The 22642-nt window shown below is 36.5% G+C and overlaps 1 protein-coding gene across 6 annotated transcripts in view; it reads left to right on the top strand.

Moving 5' to 3' along the window:
- Positions 1–22642, top strand: part of SERAC1 (serine active site containing 1) — a 24968-nt gene extending 2326 nt beyond the window's left edge. For 4 of the 6 annotated variants that reach the window (XM_086868356.1, XM_023923435.2, XM_023923436.2 and 1 more), the window contains exons 2-17: positions 23–108; positions 1463–1499; positions 1811–1947; positions 2269–2358; positions 3272–3403; positions 4906–5027; positions 7092–7220; positions 8583–8696; positions 9943–10105; positions 12315–12465; positions 13279–13420; positions 14216–14316; positions 17297–17394; positions 17936–18118; positions 18480–18623; positions 20480–22642. In XM_086868356.1, the coding sequence (XP_086724482.1) occupies positions 24–108; positions 1463–1499; positions 1811–1947; positions 2269–2358; positions 3272–3403; positions 4906–5027; positions 7092–7220; positions 8583–8696; positions 9943–10105; positions 12315–12465; positions 13279–13420; positions 14216–14316; positions 17297–17394; positions 17936–18118; positions 18480–18623; positions 20480–20610 (1959 nt within the window). In that variant the 5' untranslated portion in view covers position 23 and the 3' untranslated portion in view covers positions 20611–22642. The remainder of the gene's footprint in view (positions 1–22; positions 109–1462; positions 1500–1810; positions 1948–2268; positions 2359–3271; positions 3404–4905; positions 5028–7091; positions 7221–8582; positions 8697–9942; positions 10106–12314; positions 12466–13278; positions 13421–14215; positions 14317–17296; positions 17395–17935; positions 18119–18479; positions 18624–20479) is intronic. The other 2 variants (XM_086868379.1, XM_086868385.1) reach the window with 1 other exon arrangement.

The raw sequence follows: 22642 nt of genomic DNA, 5'->3' as shown, positions 1-22642 counted from the left end.
TCTTTCCCCCCTCATTATGCAGAATGTCAGTGGCTGCATACTGTGTATTTTGCTACAGAAAAATAGGAACCTCTGGCTCAGCCACAAAAAAACCGTGGAATGATATCAGTAAGTACAGTTCATTACGTATTGATCTAAAGCGTTAATAAAAAGGAATGGCATGACAACATGCATAATTAAATGATACTTAAGTTATAAGCCCTTGAACACTTAGTGATTAAAAGCTTCTTTTGGTCCCTGCTCTCTGTTTCTGACCTTGCTTTGCATAGCGATTTGTAATATGACACCAGCAGATTATCTAGGAACAGATACAAACACTTGATGAGGGCCTTTCCCTGACTAAATGTGATCTCTTTAAACTACCTTCAGTTCCACTTGTATCTGATTTTTTTAGTAATCTCTAGAGCCATGAAATAGTTACTTTCATAAACAGTGAATAAAGCACTTTCCTATTTTTTTTCTTTTTTCTTATTTACTTAGGCTCTGCTTAGTCTCTGTTTTCATTGGCGCCTTTGGCATATAATGACAATTTTTACAATTCTGAAATTTCTTTCTGAGCATTAAAGATAGGGTATTTTAATTTCTGCTCTACAGGAAACATTGCATTTCTTTTCTTTTTCAAACTTCTCTGCCAGTTATTTCTTCAACATTTAGCTGCTGCCTCTTGTTTGCATGCAAAATCCTTACGGCCTCACAACGATGGAAGCTAGTAGCAGTGGTTGAGGGGCAGATCTCCCAATTCATTCTGATGAAAATAAATCATTTATGATAGGTTAGATGTGTTCCATTGGGTTTGCTGCTACTGGAAATGATAGAGTTTCTCTGTATGGAGATCCTTATATCCAGATAATCAGATCAACTTTGTACATTAAAGTAGATTCAAAGTAGCTGAAATCTGGAATGAATCATTAGGTTTAAAAGGCAAATTGTTGCAAGTAGCATGTATTTATTATCTGTTTGCTTTATAAGTTAGATTCAATGCAATTATTTTTAAAAATGTATTTTCTTATGGAGACTCTGCAGCGCTTCTCAAAGAACATACATAGTCCTGCATGTAATAATATACATTGAAGAAAGAGTTGCAACATGTAAGAAAAACTTAACCCCTTAAAATTATTTGGAGTTCCAAACTACTGTGAGTTTTACAGGCAGGGAAAGTTTATTGTTGATTCTGGTAGCTCAGCAATGAATGCAATTGAGAGGTAGCAATATTCAAAGTAAATAGCACTGGCAGGATACATGTTTTATCATTGTGCTTAGGAGAGCAAGAAATCGGAATCAAGTAATGTTTTCTTCAGTTGTAAATTTGGTTAATTTCTTGAAAGCTAGAGTGTGATAGAAAATTTTTTAAAGCTTGTTCTTAATGGTTGGTATTCTTACTGTCTGATAATCGAATGGTAGCTGTTTTATATTGAGGTGATGCACACAACTTTGTTTGACACTTGGTTTTAATTTTTTCAAGGAAAAATTGCAAAGGTAACTGGATCACTTATACTAGGGTAAGTTGTAACTCATGAGCATATATGTAACTTTTGGATACAGTTAAAATTTTGATATGTGTATCTTTAAAAAAATGTCATAATCTTAGGGGACCGTAGACATGGTAGAATATAGTCTTGAAGCACAATTTCTGATAGTTATAACTTATTTCAAGTATTTTATAACCTTTTCTCTACTTTGCTAAATCAAAATAATCTTCAGACTATTACATATTTTGTAAAATCTGGATGATTTATACCCATATGATTGCTATTTTTTTTCATTATATTGTTTTAATTGATATTCATATGCAGTTTTCTTTTCTTTAAAGAGGTTTTGTGTTCATTACGTATGAAGTCCTGTCCTTAAATAAGTTACTGAAAATCGATACTCAAGCTCTACATCAAGAAAAACTTAAATCCTATGTATACGTACGTACAGCTTCTCTAAGTCCAAGTGAATATCAAGGTAAGATGCATAATTGTTTGAGTTCTAAAACAGAATTCTAAGATAATAAAATGTTTCTGGGAGTCACCCTTACATAACAAGTAAAGTTACATTTCCTGAAGTCTGTTACCAAGAAATGTCACCAAATTTATTTTAAGCTGCTGACTTTTTTGGTTTGGTTTTTTTTGAGATAGTTCTTTCTACACATAGTTCTCTGTATATGAGATAATTATATAATATCTATATGTATATGTGTGTGTATCTCTTTTTCCATATATTTATGAAAAGTGGTGTGAAGGAACTGTCTTTCAGACTTGCAGTAATACAAAAATACTCTTGTAGGGATTACGTACAAAGCCAGAAAAGAAATCCATAAAGCAGTGAGGAGAATTCTAGAAACAGAGGCTAAAATCTTCCGGAGACCTTTTAATGGTAGGTATTGAAAGCAGGACTTTATCTATGATTATTATTTTTTAGCAGTAAGAAGTAGGACAATTAGGAAGTAAATATTTTTCTAACAAAGTTAACGTGTTCTTTTGTTCTTGAAACAGTGATGATAGAGCTTATAATTTCCATATTTTTATGGATTATCAGTCAGTTGTCTATTTTCTGTATATAAAAACAATTTATTTTCTTAAAGTAAATGAAAGTGATGGTTAAAAGGAAATTTGAGGGCTGTTTTTTTTCCCATTTCCAGAAAAGATTTAACACACCAAGTTAATATTTGATATAACTTTCATGTAAAAAAGGTGTTTGGGGGATGAAATACTCTCATAGTCTCATTTTAGAAAAATATGTATGTTTTCATCAAAATTGACAATATTAACTAAAAGCAGCACAGTTTTTTGGAACAGTGTTGCTGCTTTTTCAAGCAATTTGAAACAAGAATTTCCATTTGTATCAGAAATTGTGCTCCTGAAGCATACTGTGCATTCTCATTTAACTTTCTGTTAAATGATTACAGCAATGTGCATCTCCACTGTCATCTTATGAAATTAATTCTTCAAGGTCAGGGCCTCAAGAGCTGCTAATAATTTGCAGCTCCTGCTGGTAATTTTGGTTGGTAGGCATCAGCCAGGAGTTGTGTGTGTCACATAAATATATGAAATATCAACTTGGTGCCACTAAAATGAGTCAAACTCACCATTTTAGGATCAGCATTTTGCTGATGTCATTCTGTCATTGTTTATCATACTAATTAAAAATGTTACACTGTAAATTACTGTGAATGAGTAATATTCAAATATTTTAAAAACTACATACTTCCATATGTCACAAATAGAAATGTGTCTGGTTAAAATACTCATTAATAATAACTTGGATTTCATTTGTTTCCTGGTCAAAGAACAATTCAGTACCTTTGATGGAGAAGATCATGAGTGTGCCTTATGGCTTCTCTTAAAGAGAAGTCAGTCAGAAGACAAAGCAATCCGACTGCAGGCTGTACAAGATCTGGCAAGCAACAGTCACTGGCATGGTAATGTATGCTGATGCAGCCTAATTTGTCCCTGAAATTCCAGTCTCAGTTAGCTGTTCCAAGTCTGCTGACAACATGAAGAAAAGCTAGTAGCTGCAAGAAGCATAAATATGCTCTGAAACTTGGGGAAATTATTTACATTTCAAGTAGCTGTTCTTTCCTAATGCCATGACACGGTGTGAGTGTCTGCAGTGCAGGCCTCTCTCTGTTTCCTCACCAGAGGATTGTAACCATTGCTGTGGCGTGGGAGAGCAGCTCATGCTCTTTAGTTCCTTGTGTTTTCTGTTGGGATTGCTAATGCAGTCACAAGTTTTGGCAGTGATTTTTTGTAAGCCTCTGTAGGAGTGAATTTAAGGCCATGGTTAAGTTAATAAAAATTGGTTAGGAGCTGATGGGTAGTAATGACAAACCAGAGGTAGAGGGCTTGTATGTGCAAGCATTATCTGTAAGCCATGTTTTGTCCTAGTTATTAAATAATAGTAACTCCCTCTTGCTCTAGCATCAAATATCCTTGAAAACACCAAGTAAAGGGATTTGTGCTTCCTCCTCTCCCCTCCATAACCAGGCTACATAAACTAGGTGACATTCTATTCTGGACTCTCATTTTGGTAATTTAGTCAGTTGTGGATCTTTCACTTTTCCAGTGCAATTTCACACCATGGGATTTTTCTTGTTTCAAAGTGCCTCTTTAAAATTCTAAATTTTCACAGGAAATTTACACCAGCAAACTGTATTTCAAAATGTTTAAAAGCTAGGATGTACCAAATCTGAGCTTTGTCCTTTGTAGACGAATACTGTTAGCAGGTGATTTCAGAGCACAAGATGTCCAGTATCAGGAATTTAGTTGCCTTCTATTATCTCTCTTTTTCTCTAGGGAAATAAGAACATCTTACTGTTGTAGTATTTGGATATTTCACAAACACTAATTATTCTTGCTAACTGCCTTATGGGGGAAACACTTTTTTTTTTAACCTTATACTTCAAGTCAAAGAAAGTTTAGGACTGAAAATATGTGCTAATTTTTCACAACTAGGACAAATTGTTCATCTAGAACCAAAGTGTTCAGCTCCAGTGAGTTCAGTTTGCAGGTATAAATTATCTCCACCAAAGGAAAAGTGTTGCCAGTCTACGACTGTGAAAAGTATATTTTAAAGGGCTTGTCAGTTTTGTTCTAGTGTTGTGTAACAGTAACAGGAATAGAAGCAAATTTTCGTAGAAAAAAGTGTTGATCCATTTCAAGGTTATATTTTATTTTCCACTAGTTTGCCACTGAATTATCAAACTGGCCTATAATGAACAGTTAGTGCCCAGGTGTATTTCAGCTCAGTTTTTAACTTTTGGAATTTGTGGTTAGAAAAATCAAAGGGTTTTTTAAAGTAGGCTGCAGAGAGATGTTTCTTGTTTTCAAGTATATTTACAAAGTGGATCACAAACTACATTTAAAACAATATTAATTATATAAGGTTACTTTCAACCCTAACACTGAAATTCTTGTACAACAGATTATCAGTATGGCACAGTTGCTCAAACCTGTGATCAAAGGACTGCTATAGGTTTGGCTCGATCCAAAGATGTCGACCTTCGCTTTTTCCTGCCTCCACCACCATTGCCAAAAATAAAGACTGTAAGTAAAGGAAGAGTAGGCATTAGATGATTCTTAGTTGCTTATTTTTTACTGCTTTTGTTGTTAATGGTTGAAAGTGAAATTTTTCTGAAGTAACTGACTAGTAGTAAAATACCAAAATACAAAACACTAATATATGGTATACTGCTGGGGTATATCTGAATTAGGGAGTGGCATGATGGAAAGAAATAAGGTTGGAAGCACTGATCAATTATTACTCTTGGACTATATACCCACATGACATATTTACAAGCAGTGAAGTCTGAGCCAGTTACCAGTCTGGCAGACCCGCTGCTTGTCTCTATCCAGTAGGCAATGTGCAGAAATCATCCTGCATTGCCTTGTTGGCACTTGTTGGACAGAATCCTACACACAGAGTGTGCTCCTGGAGGCCTTTGCCTCCTCAGTGCTACTGTGGTGCTCTGCTGTAGGCCCACCTCTTCACTGCCAGCTGTTGGGTGCCAGCAGATCCTTACTGGATAAACTTGGCCTTGCTTTCTTTTTAAATTAATTTCTAACTTAACACATTTGTGTTAATTATTATGTGTAATTATATATGTGATATATATATAATGATGGTCTGAGGAGTCATGTCATCAGCTTCTTCAATAAACAGAACTAGCTAATTAAGTATAATGCACAAGGTATATTTTTTGTAATGCTAATAGAATGAACAGGGGCAGAAGTCCCGGTCAGAAAATACCTGCTTATCTTAACCAGCAGCTCTGAATATCAGTTTTGATCAGGTGTAATATTCTTAGTTTTTCCTTTCTTGTCGTTGTAACATTATATGATAGTGGATCTGTACCTGTCAGTCCTTAAATACTAGGTCACACTAGTATATGGTTGTGGATATGTTTTTGCAGCAGTATGATTGCTAGGTAATTGAAGCTAAGGGTTGCCAGTCTGCTGCTTAGGAAGTTGAAGCAAATCATTGTGGCAACTCTATGCAAATAAGTCTCCATCTCTGATTTAATCAAAGAATTAGAATAATGGCAAGTTCAATGACTGTGGGCAAAGAAAATTACTTTGTTGAATCTATGAATCAATATTGGATTGTTAAACAAATACTTACATTAATTGTTTGGACAAAACCATAAAAGAAATGTCTTTATTTTTTACTAGTAATTTATACATTCATTTTAATGAATCAGCACCAAAAGCACAGCATCACAAGTTGGTGAATGAGGAAGGTGATTGTCCCACCCTGCTTTGCACTGGTGCGGCCTCGCCTTGAGCACTGTGTGCGGTTTTGGGCACCACAGTATAAAAAAAGACATCAGACTATTAGAGAGTGTCCAAAAGAGGGCAACAAAGATAGTGGAGGGCCTTTTGGGGAAGCCATATGAGGAGTGGCTGAGATCACTTGGTCTGTTCAGCCTGGAAGAGACTGAGGGGATTCAATTGCAGTTAAAACTTCCTCCTGAGGGGAAGCTGAGAGGCAGAGTGATCTCTTCACTCTGGCAACCAGTAATGACCTGAGGGAATGGCCTGAAGCTCTGTCAGGGGAAGTTTAGATTGGATATCAGGAAAAGTTTTTCACCCAGAGCATGGATGAGCACTGGAACAGGCTCCCCAGGGAAGTGGTCATGGCCCCAAGCCTAACAGAATTCAAGCAGCTTTTGGACAATGCCCTCAGGCACATGGTGTGATTCTAGGGGTGGCCTTGTGCAGGACCAGGAGCTGGACTTCTATGATCATTGTGGGTCACTTGAAACTCCAAGTATTTTATGATTCTATGAAAATTTCTATGTCATTAAGACATTTTAAGTTTCCTCTGCCAAGAGGAGCTGTTTTTTCTTCTCTTTTGAACCATTAGAGTAAGGTCAACAAAGTATGAAGTGTAAAGCTTGCTTTTGATCATTTATTTGGTGGTTTTGTAATTACAAGTCTTTACAGATAAAACTATTAAACTGAAGTTGCAGAGCACTTAAGTCCAGGGTTCATATCTTATGGCCTCATTAGTATGGCTGATTCCATTATTTGAAGTATTTCTCTCTTCTGGATTTTGCTTCATGCTTTGAACAAAATAACTTCAAAGCTGTTTGTGCTTACTTCTCACAGGATTATCCCATCGAAGATGAACTTCGCTTGTTGTTGGTATCTTTACCTCAGACTGGTCTTGATCCATGTGTCCAGTACTTCACATCACTTGCCTTACGTGAAAGTAGCCAGACTCTTGCTGCACAAAGGGTGAGTTTCCATCTGCAGAGCAGAACTGTTTGGGTTCTTTGTTCCTGCAGAGCTCAAAGATACAAATCTTGTTCCCTATTTTTGGTCATTGTAAGAGGAAGAGAAATACAGACACTTTGTGATTGTAGAACATGAGCAGAATATCTTGTAAATACAGTCTGTCTGCTTGAAGGCTTGTTTATATTTCCCAGCTGTTCCAGTTGAAAGGTGTAGTTAAAGATTATATCTTACAAGCCTTCCCATTAAGCTTGTAATGTCCATTTTGGACATTTCTAAACTCTGTCCAAAACATTCCTTCTCCATGTAGTGCTCATAAAATGATTTTTCACATTTCATCTTACTGATATTTGAATGTTCTTTTACTGATGAGATTATTAAACCTCTCTTATGTCTCTAGTAAAATAGAGAGGTAGTTAGCACACTTTAAATAGTAATCTCTGTTACATCACATGGAAGTGCCTCCCTGAAATAGGTCCCTGTTACCAAACCAGAATTAGAGTAGTCTGTGGTCTGTTTGGACCTGAATCTAGGAATTCTTCAACTGTGTCTGTGCAGCACCTTCCTAAGTGGCTTTAGAAATGTAATTTAAAATGTCATTATTGTTTAAAAATAAAAATTTCATCCACTCTCTTTTGTGATTTTTTTTTTGTTCTTTAAAAGTTCTGACTTCCTTAATCAGTGATTGTTATTTTTTAATAAGATGCAATAACAAAAATGAATGTCATTTTAATAACAATGCTTGTCAGTCTTCGTTTAGAGTTTTCAGAGTGCAATAACTCTTTATTTTCTATGGCAGAGTTATGTGTGCTATTTTTACACTATCACTCCTTTACTGTTTTCACAGCCAGAGCTCGTGCTACAAAGGGAGCTTTGGTAAGACACCACACTTGGAAGTATTTTGATTTTTATTGAGGTTATGTTGGTCTTTCTGCTGCGTGATTAAGAGACTGGTCTTCTGAGGCTGTGCCACATACTGAAGACCTTTCTTCCTTCTCTTCTAAGTTTTGCAAGTCTAGAGTTATTCTGATTCTTGCTTTTTTATGCTTAAGCAAATGATCTTAAAAGATGACATTCATTAACAAAATGAGAATACTACATTTTCCCCCTTTATTGTATGTTTTGAAGTTAATAGACTAAGGAGACTACACATTGAAAATCTAATTAATATTTCCAGTTAAAAATAGTAACTACTTTTATGATGTACTGTTGTGTAATTTGTACATTTTGAAAAGTGCAAGCATGCTGTGCACTCTTTAAAGCAATTTCTGTAGATCCTTACACACTTAACATTGTAGATTAGAAACCTTTTTTTTTATGTAACCATTTGAAATATGTTATTATTCTTATGGTTTCTCATTTCAGGGAGGCTTATGGTGTTTTGGAGGAAATGGACTTCCATATTGTGAGACATTGAGTAAAATCCCTTCAGAGACAGTGGAACTCTTCTGCTTGCAGGCTTTAGTGCAGCATTCTAAGGTGATTTATCTTTAAACTGTAGCTGAAAAGTTACATTTATAGGCATTCCTTTCTAATGCACTCTCATGTATTGGGAAGGAGTTGCTATTTCCTTGTCTCTTATCCCTTTCTCCTCTGTAAGAATGTTTAAACAACTGAGACAGGTGTGAAATGAACACATTCCTGTAACAGTTTTTTTTTCTCATGGGGAAGTGTAAGTTTTGTTGTTGTTTCTAATTTGCCTTTACAAGTTCCCCATACTATACCTGTATGTATCTTTCAAGAAGTAAAAGGGCAGCTCTGAAGCTCTAATGCCAGGTTTTCACAAAGCAGCATCATGAATTCACTCTAATCAGAAACCAGAACAGAATGCAAACTTTACCCATACATGAAGGTATTCCTTGGGCAGAATATTGCACAGCAAGCAACGAATACAGTGGCCTTCTCAGGACCAGACTGTTTTTTGCAGATACAGATGAAGACTGTAACAGTGGTGCTTCTTATTTTCTATTGCTACATTCTTCTGTGTGCACTTCATTATTCAGAAGCCTAGAGCACTGAAAAACTGTGTTGCAAATGCCAAATGGTTACTGATAGTTGGGACGGGTAAAGTGCAGTTTCCTGGTATTCTTTTCATATGCCACATGCATAGAAATTCTGACTTTATCCAGAATTTGTTACATTCTAGATTTTCAGTTTAAGCAAGCTATGACTGTACTCATTCCAAGTGCCTGTTGAAAGCCACAGACTTGAGGATATCAGCAGTTCCAAAGCTATCATGCGTATTCATCTCGACTGAATTGTTGCCCTTAGGATCAGTAATGATAGCAGTACTAATTGGAATGTAAAAAAGAAAAAATTTCATTTCAAAGAGAAAGAGTTATAATGATTGCATTTTGGATGATGGACAAATGTCTCTGGTTGAGATAGTGCTGTAGCAAATGCAGACAATTGACTTGTTCAGACTCTCGAGTTGAAATTTGATCATCTGAGTGGAGACCATTTCATCTCAGACATGGAGTAGAGGGGTGGTACTCAGAGATTTTTCAAGTTGTCATTTTATAGGAATTAAGCATTTTTCATATTAAAATATCTATTTCCTCTTCAAATATGGCATAATAAATTCTAGATTAATAATAATTCCTGTGCAACAAGGGCTATGTTATACCTGCATCTTAAAACTCCCTAATTTATGAGTTAACAGCATCTAAAAAGAAGTTTTACAGAACATCTATTTATTGTTACTGTATTTACTGTGTAATGCCAGATTTCTTCTCACTGTGATAAAATTGAAGCTAAAGGAGGCCTCCAGCTACTGCAGAGGATATACCAGCTACGTAAAGATTCAGCAAAGATACAGAGGAACATAATCCGTATTATTGGGAATATGGCTTTGGATGAACGTCTTCACTCATCCATAGTACGTGCAGGTAAAAGGAAAGCTGTCTCAGTGGAAGATTTCTACTCCAAAAGTTTCAGATAAATAAATAAAATAAATAAATAGAAAATATCAATATGCAGGTCTATAAATCCAAGCTGTTTTTTGCCTCTTTTTTACACAAAGGAGAAGTAGTAAAGGCAGAGGAAAAGATGGTGAGGGTGATTAAAAATTTGCAATTGTTGTGATATGAAGAATAGCTAGACTTAAGACACTTAGCATGGAAAAAACAGCTGAAAGAGAATATGACAGAGATTTATGAAATTCTCTTCACTGGCATAGAGAAGGCAAAGAGAGAGTGGTCATCTGCTGTTCGTTGTAATGCAAGACCAAGAGTTCTTGTACTTTAAATTATAAAGAGACAGAACAAATAAATAGTATTTTCCATGTGCTGCATGACCAAAGTAAAACTTGCCACAAAACATTATGGTAGTTGAAGACTCACGAAACTTCAAAGAATAATGAGATGAATTCATGAAAAGAAAAATCCATAAAGTTCTACACATGGAGACCAAGTTGACTGCAGAAAATGTGAGGTTGTAGACTAGAATCAGAGTAGTGTAATTGTCCTTTTATTGCTCTGTTCTTATATTGTTCTGCAGCTTCCATACTGTTCCCTTCTGAAGAAAGGCAGCTGGACTATAAAGGCCTTTGTCCTGAGCTCTGGCCCCAGTCTGAAATTCTAATGATTGTCGAAGCCGTATATGTAGAAGAGATTGAAACAGGAGAGTCAGCAGTTCCCTGGGACAGAGCTTTCAGTACAAAAGGAATTTTAGATAGTGAATCAAACTCCAGAGATGAGAAGTCAAATAGTGCTAGTCCAGAGTTGATAAAGCTTCTCTTTTATTGCTGGATGATGCATAAGAAGAAAGAACCTCTAAGGCACTTTTTCTTGCAAAAACTGCTGGCACAGGAAGAAGAAGAAAAAGGAAAACAGTTTTGCACTGTGTAGTAGCTGTGATGAGGTATCTGGAGGCAGAACACTTACTTTTGATTCTAAGCTGTTATTTTTGACTCTTCATTTTGCCTTATTTAAGAGAAATGCAAAACCAGAAACTAAACTAGTTTTAGGCAGACTACTTGGCAGTCTTCCATTGTGTTTGGAGAACTGAAAATAGAGTTTAGATAGTATTCTTCTTAAGTACAGCTTTCACAGTGGTCAGCATATATTCTGCTTAGAAACATAATTTAAATACATAATTCTTAAAAAAATTACAGTCCTCAAAGGTCCTAGAAGTTTTGTTTGTTTAAGGCAAAACTCAAATGTCAATTTGTTCTTCTCCTTGGTGGACAGTAAACAATCTTGAATTAGCAGCTTACTGACTATACTAGTAGCAACATAATGTACATAGTTTTGAAACAATGCTCATGAAATAAATCCCCAGGTTTTATTTATGAATTTAACTGTAATGTAACTGTGATTTATAGGCTGTTTTTGCTAGCAACAGTAAGATTTATTAGGATTTTATGGAACCATGTGCATATGCATATAAGAAATATTCCTTTACATTTCTCAGCAGTCTATGACAATTCCCATCCATGTTTAAGAAAATTTTACACCTTAGGTAGAGTATCATAAAATGTTTGTAAGTCAGAATATCTTTGACTTAAATTTTATTGGCTCCAATATTGTGTCCAATTTAATTGTCTTATGTTTCTAACATATAAATAGTATACAAATTTTAGAATGGCAAAGATATTTTAAATCACATAAAGAGTTTTTCTTATGCTGGATTTTACAATTAGAAATTATTGTACTTTCACAGCAAGCATCAATTTTTTACCTGCCATACCTACCAACCAACCTGTAGGTTGTTTTCTATGCCTTTCTTATCTTTAAGCTTCATTGTCTCCATCTTCCTAGCATTTTACCTGCAAGAAGAGATGTGAGATCTGTTCTTGTTGCAGCTGTACTGACCTGCTGATACGCTTCCTTTTTCTTCTGAGAAGGGGTTCTCGTTCAGATCATAAGCTGAACAGTAGTAAAATACATCTGAATTTTTGAATTTAGGAGATTCCACTTACCTAGCCTTGACTTTCCTGAGGTAAAGAGTAGATTGAAATAATTTATTTTGACATTGCCATTCTTTAGTTTTAACATCTGTTTTTCAGATGCATAGTTTGATGGTTGATGTTTCTGAATTCTGTTGTTCAGATAATGTTTCTGTTAGTTAACCTGCCACTTCATTTTCTCAATGTAGGTTGGGTTTCTGTACTTGCTGAAGTAATGAAATCCCCACACGTGATTCAATCTTCTCATGCATCCAGAGCTTTGGCTAATCTAGACAGGGACACGGTGAAAGAAAAATATCCAGATGGTGTTTATGTCTTACACCCGCAGTATCGTAGCAGGTAAAGTAGAAGGAGACATTGTACTTGCTGTACTTGGAGTTACTTGTTCTACTGTTCTGTTACAAAACTTCAGAAGAGTTGACATCAGAGTGCTGCTGTACTGATGTTACCTTTCCCTTTCTCTTCTTTGGTGGGTTGAAAAGATTGAATTTAGGTTCTCAAGTAGAACAGTAGAAGTGGTTGGAGCAGTCTATAGGTGTGGACAGAGTATTACGGTAATGCAGGGAAAATCTGAAAACAAAACATGAAATTAGTTACTGCTTTGAGTGGGTTGCAACTGTTTAACCTTTGCACTTTGTCTTGGGATACTGTGCCTTGTAATTATTCTACTGGCAATTGCATATGTTGGCCTAAGATGCAGTGAATTTTCATCCTTAGTAATAGTGATTGTGACTTAGTAATAGTAGTAATCCTTAGTAATAGTATCTGGGACTAAAGCAGTCTCCAGCTTGGGTGTCAGCAGCAACCATTCCCTGGGTCATTGGTGTTACTTCAGTTACAGTGAAAATCTAATGTGATGATGAGGCTGGAGCTACCAAGCCACGTGAACAGTAGCTAGTTTCATTATAGAAAATAATGATTTGTGAGGTGGACATTTTCCATACCTCATTTTATATCTTTCTTCTGTGTGGTTCCCTAGTTTATGTTTTTATCTGAGTATGTTCTTTGAAATATAATGAAATGTTGCCCATAAGATAAGAAATCACATGTAGTGTTAAAAAAAAGCATTTTGGCATCCCTTAGGTTAAAAGTTCCAATTTGCTAAAAGAACATGTGCCACGTATCTCTTAAAATTTCCTTTTGGTTGATCAGCCAGCCTATCAGAGCAGACATCCTTTTCGTTCATGGTCTTTTGGGAGCAGCATTTAAAACCTGGCGACAGCAGGACATTGACCGGCGTTCGGATAAAAAGGCTTCAGAAGGGGAAGAGGACTATAGTCAGTGCTGGCCAAAGGTAAAAAGGCAGTAATGTTTTCACATGTGGCTGCTGCTTTGTCATTCATGAGAGCTGTCCAGAGCATCTAGAAGGACACTGTCTGGCAAATGTCTTTTTTGAATTCAATTACTTGTAATTGAAGTGGCAGTATTCAAGTTCCTGATGGTAAAGTTTTGTTGATGAGTTGCTTGTTGTTCTTGCAAGGAAAAATCCCTGCTAAGTTTTTTGTTCTCAGCATCATTCACGTGGTAGAGAAAGAGGAGGCAATGGCTGCTTTATTTATGCTCTCTCTCTTGTTTTGGGTTTGGTTTTTTTTTTGCTTATTTTATAAAAAAAGCTATTGCTGAGGAAAAGATTTCTCAAATATAACATTTTAAATTAAGTTCCCTTTCTTACCTAGTAAGTACCTTACTTTCTGCAGATTGCTATTTAAGTGTTGTTGGTTAATAAGTAATTACTGCTCCAAGCAAGCTCACACTGGTATAGCCACTAAAGTACCTCTGTGAAACTTGAGCTGATCAGTCCTGTTGGTAATCTTAGTAAGTCTTGTTTCACCCAGGAGAGGGAGCCAGAAACGCACGAGTTAGAGATGAATCTCCATTCTTTGCCTGCTTTGTGGCTCAGGAACAATCCAGAGTTCACCAGCATGTAATGAAAGGATGATAATGCAGGTGTAAAGTGTATTTGGGGATTAACTAAAGAGCAAAAGTCTTGCTTGATATTTTCCCCACAGTAACATCTTTTCTCCATTGCTTTGAAGAGTTTAAGTACCTCAATTATATGCTCCTTTGGTTTTGCTTTGCTTTAATTTAGACATGGCTTGCTTCAGACTGTCCTTCCCTTAGAATCATATCTGTGGAGTATGACACCCATTTGAGTGACTGGAAAGCAAAATGTCCTGTTGAGGCTCACAGGTAATAAATGCAGCATCTTCAGTTTGGAGGGGGGGCAAGACACAGACCTGTAAAGCTGATCCTTGAGATCACCTGGTGTGAAAGAGTCAATTTAACTTTTCCTATAACTTTGAAAAATCAAATTAGGAAAAATATTAAATATAATCATGATATGCTTAACTTCTTAGCCTCATGGGTAGCTACATGTGTCAATTTCATAAATTCTTACAGTCTGTTCTGCTTCACACTAAGGGAGACACTAAATTATGCTATTAGTTAATGAAAATACAACACCAACTTATATCTTATAGAAAGTATTTTTTAAAATTCACACAATAATGCTTCATAAGCGCAGCAAAAAAAAATCACTGCACTGTGGCTTTATACTCCTGATTAAAAGAAGCATATATTTTCATAGAATCATTTAGGTTGGAAAAGACCCTTCAGATGATCAAGTACAGCCATTAACACAGCACTGGCAAGGCCACCACAAAACAAGTCCTAAGTCCCACATCCACATGCCTTTTAAAAGCTTCAAGGAATGGGGACTCAACCACTCCTGGGAAGCCTGTTCTAGAGCTTCACAACCCTTTTGATGAAGAAATTTTTCCTAATTTCCAACCTAAACCTTCCCTGGCACAACGTAAGACTGTTATCTGTCATCGTGTCACCGGTTCCCTGGGAGAACAGGCCAACCCCCACCCAGCTACGCCCTCCTTTCAGGTGGTTGTAGAGAGTGGTAAGGTCTTCCCTGGGCCTCCTCTTCTCCAGGCTAAACACTTCCAGTTCCTTCTGCCTATCCTCATAGGACTTGCCCTCCAGACCCTTCACTGGCTCCTTTGTGCTTCTCTGGACCGGTTGGAGAGCCTCAATGTCTTTGTGGTAGTGAGGGCCCCAAAACTGAGCACAGGACTCAGGGTGCTGCCTCACCAATTACTTTCCTAGTCCTGCTGGCCATGCTGTTTCTGATACAAACCTACTTTTATTCAAAAAATATTACTCTGATGATAAAATACAATTACTGTATCTGATTCAGTCAGAGTCTAATTGCCCTTGCCAGAGGAATGGTGTTTTTACTGACCTTAAACAGGGTAGGTCAGAGGAAGATGCTACCACCAAACATGTTGAAAACTAAAAACGCTTTGAGCCTGTAAAAGTTTTATTCTTGAAAAGAATTTGGTAATTAAGTTCAATGATCTTTAAATCAGAATCCTTCAAACATCCATTCACATATTTAAGCGTGTAACTAGTACCGTAAATTCGACTTGTGTACTGCAGCAGAGGTGTGTGCGTGGCTGCATACAGATTAAGAATCTGAAAATTAATAATATTTTTTGTGCAGGGAAGAAAAAAATTCAACATGTGTATAAAAGACCAGGAACTTGGTACTTGTTCATTCACTTCTCTCTCTGGCGATATGAAAGATCGATGCAGTTATTGCATTAAAGAAAACACATAAGCTGGGAGAAGAGGAGGAACACATGACTGTTAATGTACCTAATTGAAATTAGGCAGAAAAATGACAGTAAGAAGCATCTAGGTGGTTGCCTGTGCAGGTCCCAAGAAGACTGAAAGTGGCTTTAAGTTGCCTGGGGAGGTTTAAATAGGAAAAAATTCTTCACTAAAAGCATTGTCAAACCCTGGAAGAGGTTGCCCAGGGAAGTGATTGAGTGCCAATCCCTGGAGATAATATAAAGACAGGCAGATAAAGCTCTTGGGGATGTGGGTTTATGGGGGACTTGGCTGTTCTTGGGCTAACAGTTGGACTCAATGATCTTACAGATTTTTTTAACATAAATGATTCTATGATTGTAAAACTTTTCTTGTGTCTGTCTGGAGTAAGTATGTTAAACAAACATATATTTACTTTTTGTTTCCTAAGTTAATGTCCTTTTCATTACAAAATGGAAAATTTCATTACCTGCTATTTATGGTCACCCAACCATAATATTTGATAATTTTGTAATTTTATATGGTTAATAATAAATGAAAGATATTGAAGATATGTTTAACTAGGAGGGGCAATGAGGTAGCAGTAGAAAAGCAACCTGAGGTTTGCTTTTAAATGTACAGTCTCATTCGCTGTTTCAAAAGTGAATTTTTATGTCTCTCTGCTAGCCTAGAGCATACTGCTCAACTGAGAAGACACATTTGATTATTCTTTTCATATGTGTCATAAAGCAATTTCTAGTGAGAATGCTGAGACCAACAGAGATGAAGTGAATTATTTTGCACAATGGTTGCCCCCATATCCTGATGTTTTCATTACCCAAGGGCCTTCTTGATTCTTGTTACACTGCAAGGAGTAATGTAAAGTGCAAATGTTGCACTTTCAAGCTTGGATTGGGCATTGACATAGTTTTGGTTCTACCACAGACTCATTTTCAAGCTTTAATGTGTAGTTTATCCTTTCCAGAGTTCAGTCTCTTCATTTATAAAATTGAGATTATTGCACTTTCATACTATTCCAGTATGAAGCATTTTGAGATTGTCTGGCAAGTGTAACTGACATTAGTTGTGATTTTTTTTAATGTATTTGTTGATGATTAACTTAGTTTTTAAATTTGTGTACCCCGCTTCACATTTTGAGTGTTGTTCAGCAAAGTATATGAGGCTTGTTCGTGTTGCAGGGTATAAAGTTCATTATGTGTTGCTGTTGCTTTCATAGAATAAAAACTGTTTTGCTACAACGTATAAATGAAACTGTTTAAAACTCCATAAAACAACTTGTTAGGAAAACAGAAATGTTTGCTGAGCAAAATTAAAATAAAACTTTCTAGCAAGAATGAGAAACTGAATTTAGCTCAATTCCCATTGTCCTTGTGAAGCCATCCTTAGAAAAGTTCTTGGCCTTTTTCAATGCAGAAACAATAATTAAATAAATAATACTTGTTTACCTAATTCACTTTCATAAATGTGCAGCTCTAAAATTCGTTGTGTTTTAACATTGCCTTTTAACCTGTCATGCTCCATTATGCCTGCATTTGTTTTTTCTTTGCAGGAAGTCTATTGCTTTCAGGAGCGGTGAGCTGCTTGACAAGCTCAAAGCTGCTGGGATTGGAGACAGACCTCTGGTGTGGGTATCCCATAGCATGGGTGGTAAGCATGTTGCCTGTTTGATATAAGGCATTTATTTGTATTAAAGATTTCAGAATAAGCCATTAACCAGCTTCAGGTAGAAATGCAATTATTCAGAATAGTTTATTTTAAAAATTGGCGAAGACTTAAAAATGAAAAACAGATTTCTATTCTCTTAATGCATTATATTTAATAGCATATACATATTGAAAGTATTTTTATTGCTGTTTGTTCTTACTGTGTTGATTTAAAAACTCAATGAATTGAAATTCATGTAAATGGAAATCCAGAGGCAAAATTTTCTCCATGATCAGGCATATAGTAAATGTCATTAGCAACACATAAAGCAACTCAAAATTGTATTTGCATCATTCATTGACATTTTATATTGATGCCTCCTCAGGCGTGGTTTGGGTTTTTTTCAAGTTAATCTTACATATTTGACAATCTAAGGACTAACCAAGCAAGGCAAGAATATGGTTAATTGTTTCATGGTTAATATAGCATGAACATTATTTCCCAGTAATTTAAATCCCTACATTAAGTCAGCTTCTGTTGCCAGGTCTTCTAGTCAAAAAGATGCTGGTGGATGCTTCCAAGAATCCAGAAATGGATAAAATTGTAAACAACACCAGAGGAATCGTATTTTATAGTGTACCTCACCATGGTTCCCAGCTGGCTGAATATTCTATAAATGCCAGATATCTTCTCTTCCCGTCTGTGGAGGTTAAAGAGCTCAGCAAGGGTATGTTCACTTTGCTACCATCTAGCAACAGGAACTCTGCTAATCTGTTCTTGGTGCTTTGGATTTTTCAATTGTGCTGTCAGAAAAAGCTGGGTAAAAACAGCAAACCTCCTTTTTACATTTTGGGTTGTGTATTAAATTATTGCAAGTAATTCTGAGTAGCTGTTCCATTTGATTGCAGAGGTGAGGGGAAAAGGAGGAGTCAGAACAAATTGTTGCATATGCTAGTTGGAAAAAGGGATTACAAACAAAATACTATTCCTTTTACTCATCAGAGTAATAAAAACATCTCTAGAAACATAGTCTTGCCAGAAAAATGCTGTTCTTATAACACTGCAAAATCTATGTTCCTCTTTCTCAGATTCTCCTGCCCTTAAAGAGCTGAATGATGACTTCTTGTCTTTTGCCAAAGACAAGAAATTTTCAGTGCTGAGTTTTGCAGAGACCCTACCAACACACATAGGCAGCATGATAAAACTGCATGTTGTACCTGTGGAGTCAGCAGGTGAGAAATAGCCATTTATTTTATTTACTTTGGTATATATATTGATGTAAACATCAATAACGAGAAAAGGTTATAAATATTATGGTAAAAAACCGAATAGAAACCATAGAAAAATAAGTCTATTACTGAGGAGGGGGAGGTTTGTTTAAACTCTTGACTGAGCCTCTCTGCTGAGATCAGAAGCAGCTACATTTAGATGTTAGAATAGCAGCTGTTTGTTTTGATTTTTCTAAATGAGAGTAATGTTTGTTAAAAAAACAGGGTAGACCCTGGTCTAATGTTGGAGTCCTTTCCTTTGGAATTATGACTAGTTGTGGTTTATCTTTGTATAGGTGGGCTGCATAGTGTTTCAGATGCTTCTGCAAATTCCAGCCATTTTCTTCTTTAAAAAACTAAGTTTGTAAACTGCAAATGGAAGGAAAATGTCACAAAACTGGTTTTCAGTGTTAAGAATCCTTTACCTTCCACATCTCATGAACTCCAGCAATAGAGTTTGCCTCCTGAAGAGTTCCCTCCATCTTTTTGCCTTTTGTAGGAGAAGGGGAAAACAGACAATTTTTTTCCCTTGTTTTTTTTAATATGTGTTCAACTTATAAAACTTTTTTAACTCTTATCTTTTTAGTCTTTCTTTTGCACTGCCTAAGGTATCTGTAAAGCCAGAAACCATTGCTTTGTTAGATTTTAGACCAAGCTTTCCACCAGCTAAATCCACTAGCTTGAGTGCAAGGTCAGGTGCTCTGAAAAATATGGACTACACATCCCTGTTTTTCTGAGTCACTATTTAGCAGTATTTTTACAATATGTCCTCTTGAGCAGCAGTGTTTTGTAAAAATGTTGCTGATGCAATTTTCTTGGCAAGGACTGAAAAACTGGACTTTTTTTTGTTATGATTTAGCAAAATAAGGTCAAAAAGAGGGCTGAATAACAGAGCCCAGATGAGCACTGTGCACTTGTGATTTTGTAGCATGTCTCTCCTCTTCTAGGGATGACACCCAGTGCAGCACATGAGTGCTCTTGAAAACCTTTAGAGGGCATGTGTCAGTTCAGTAGCAGGCCACTCACCCTGTTCAAAACACAGGCTGACGAGCAGGAAGCTCCCTGTTTCTTGCATGTTTGCTTGGGCATAGGAAAGCAGAGCTTCATCCTGCTCTGGTGTAATTTTACATGGTTAAAGATACAGAAGTCAAAGCAAAATAGAGGATTTCTCTAGATACTGAGTGAATAGACAATAATGTAGTGGTCTCAGCATCCTATCTGGAAAGTTAGTAGTGATGGCTGTCAAGAAAAGAATAAATGCTGTAGTGTGCCCAAAATCAGTACCTGAAAATAGAATATTTGTATTCTACAATTAAGCAATGTAAATATTTCATTTACCTGGAAATGTGTGTAGTAATTTGCAGCATATTTCAGGTTCATTCTAGTCCAAATTTTAATGTCCATGTTGCAAAGTAAGGAATATGGGCAATTAGTGGTGATCAGATTCAAGATACCACACATTAAACTACGTCCCTGCTTATATCAGCACTTAAACCTCAGTCAGGAGTGTGCTGTTGAAGTTCTGTTTCAGCAAAGTTATCTGTATGGAGAAATGTACATTTGTGTATTTCAAACAACAGTAGAGCTCTGCCCTAATGGTGTAGTGTGCCAGTGTGGGTTTTGTGGCAGCACAGAGCTCTATCAGGCCATAACTGTGTGTACCGATGCTTTTAGCACATGAAAAAATAATGACGAACAAAGAGTTTTACTGAAGATAGGAGAGGTTGCTTTTGAGAGAGAAATTGCTAATGCAAGATGTTCTTTTCAGTCTAGGTCATCTTATGAACTCTGATAGTTTTCATCTTTTTTTTTTTTCCCAGATATAGGAATTGGAGACCTTATTCCAGTGGATGTTAATCATCTAAATATTTGCAAGCCAAAGAAGAAGGATGCTTTCCTGTATCAGCGTACACTGAAGTTCATTCAGGATGTTTTAGCCCAAGAACTGTGAGACTGAGGTTTTGCCATCCTTTCCTGCTTGTGTCCTGTGTTTGGTGTAACACAGAAACTCCTCATAACATTTGTCATGGGATCTGCAGAATTACAAGGGTGCTGTGTCAATAGTATCTGCTGCTGAATAGTTTCCTGTACATCTTGAGCTTTAGACACCTGTCCAGTTTCTCAAAATACATTCAAAACAAATACAAACTTGGCAAAAAGTGAGTGCCCAGGATATCTTCTTTTAACAAAAAAAGCCCCAAGCTTGCTTTGAAAGCAGGTAAATATACACTTGGGATAAGGTCTTATAGAGAGGTTTAGGAACAATTAAATGAGGTGGTTTTTATTGTGTCAAAGGGGAAAAGCAGCATGTGGTTACTGCAAAGTTTTGGTTTACTGTCTACGTTAGGGTAGCCTGACTGGAGCCTGAAAAAATAGTATTCAAGTGAATGAATTTGGCATTTTAGTCTGGTGGCACAATTTTGTCATTTGCCTTTTCATTTAATAGATCACCCAGATTGGTCAGCAGACACAGCATCTGTTTTTCTGCATGAAAAGAGACAGGTTGGTAGCTTGCCTTAGTTAGAAAGTTGTTTTAGTCTCTTTGTATTAATGAAAACAAAAGAAATATTCATCTTCTTGTATGTTTCCCTCCTAATCTTAGCAACTTGTGAGATTGCTTCCCTTGGGACAGTGTGTATCTGGTCAGACAGTGCAGTTCTGTGCTTGCTCACACTGAAGCTGTGTTTGATGGGTTCAGCTCTTCTGCTTTGCTCTTGGGACACACCAGGAAATTGGTACATTCAAATCCCTGGCTCATGTTACTCATATAGAAACTTTTCTGTAGCTAATTTTAAGAAGAGCACTGAAAATGCTCAGTTGGAGCACAACAAATGTAGGCCCTGACAAGAAAGCAAATGCTTAGGGTTTGGAGCTGAGGTAGAAAAAAGTAAAGCAGGAAAAAAAAATCAGGTGATTGTAAGGCCTCACTGGAAGTTACCGCAAATATTTTGGTTTCTTGGGGCCCAAATATATCTGTTGGTGTAGATATAGAGAAAAACATCAATGTCTTATTTGAGTTTATGTTTAGGATACCCTAACAGTACTGATGAGAAATCAGTATTTTTAGACAGATAAAAAAATGGCAGTGCACAGTCACTTTTTTGAAGTCTTAGATAGTTTGCACTGTGGTTAAAAGCAGCCTCATGTAATTGCAGTCTCTTTACTTCCTTTCTTTGCACCTGTATCCCTCTGAAAACAAACATGGGCTGTGTAAGGCTGTACTGCCTTTGTTGACCATTTGTTAGATAAGGTCTGTGTCGATCAGGCTTGAGGTGTCTCCTCACATCACTCCTGTGAGATGGATCCAATACTACTGCCCTTCAAATGACGGCTCTGAAAACTGCCAGGGAGGTGGGATGCACCTTGCAGCTCTGCATGGGCTTGGTGCTGTGGGCACTGCAGTCCTGGCAGGTCTTGAGAGCAGCCCAGGAGGACACTGCAGCTCAAAATGCACAAGAGCATTTCCCCCCCCAAACTGAGATGTAATTAAGAACACTGCATGGCAGTATTTTGTATAGAAAATGTAACAGAAATGTCCTAATTTCTAAAGAGCTTTATATTTTTTACACAGTGGTTTAGACTTCATGGTGTAAATATACTAGTACACTTTGTATTCACAAAGTAGAGTATGTGGAATTCATGGTGAACAGACAAGGCATCTAATAACTGAATGCTTGTTTCATGTGACAAATCTATTGGTTTTAATAGACTCCTTTGGCTTACACAGATTCAGATCAGTGACATTAAACATTAAGCTTAGTAAATGTACCTGTGTTTTGTAACTGGAATTCTTAAGGCAATGTTCTCCTTTTTGTAACTTTATTTATATATGTGTAACTTCTAAAACTAATATTTGGTGGGGGAGTTGTTGGGTTTGGGGGTTTGGGTTTTATTTTTTTGAAATATAGTAATAAAATGTGATTTAATAAAATGTCTTGGCTATGTCACAAAGTATATTAAAGGCTGATGATCTGCCAGCTGAA

The sequence above is a fragment of the Cyanistes caeruleus genome, chromosome 2 (assembly GCF_971803275.1).
Source record: "Cyanistes caeruleus chromosome 2, bCyaCae1.hap1.1, whole genome shotgun sequence".
In the NCBI taxonomy this organism is placed as follows: Eukaryota; Metazoa; Chordata; class Aves; order Passeriformes; family Paridae; genus Cyanistes; species Cyanistes caeruleus.
This window is presented reverse-complemented; position numbering and strand designations above follow the sequence as displayed.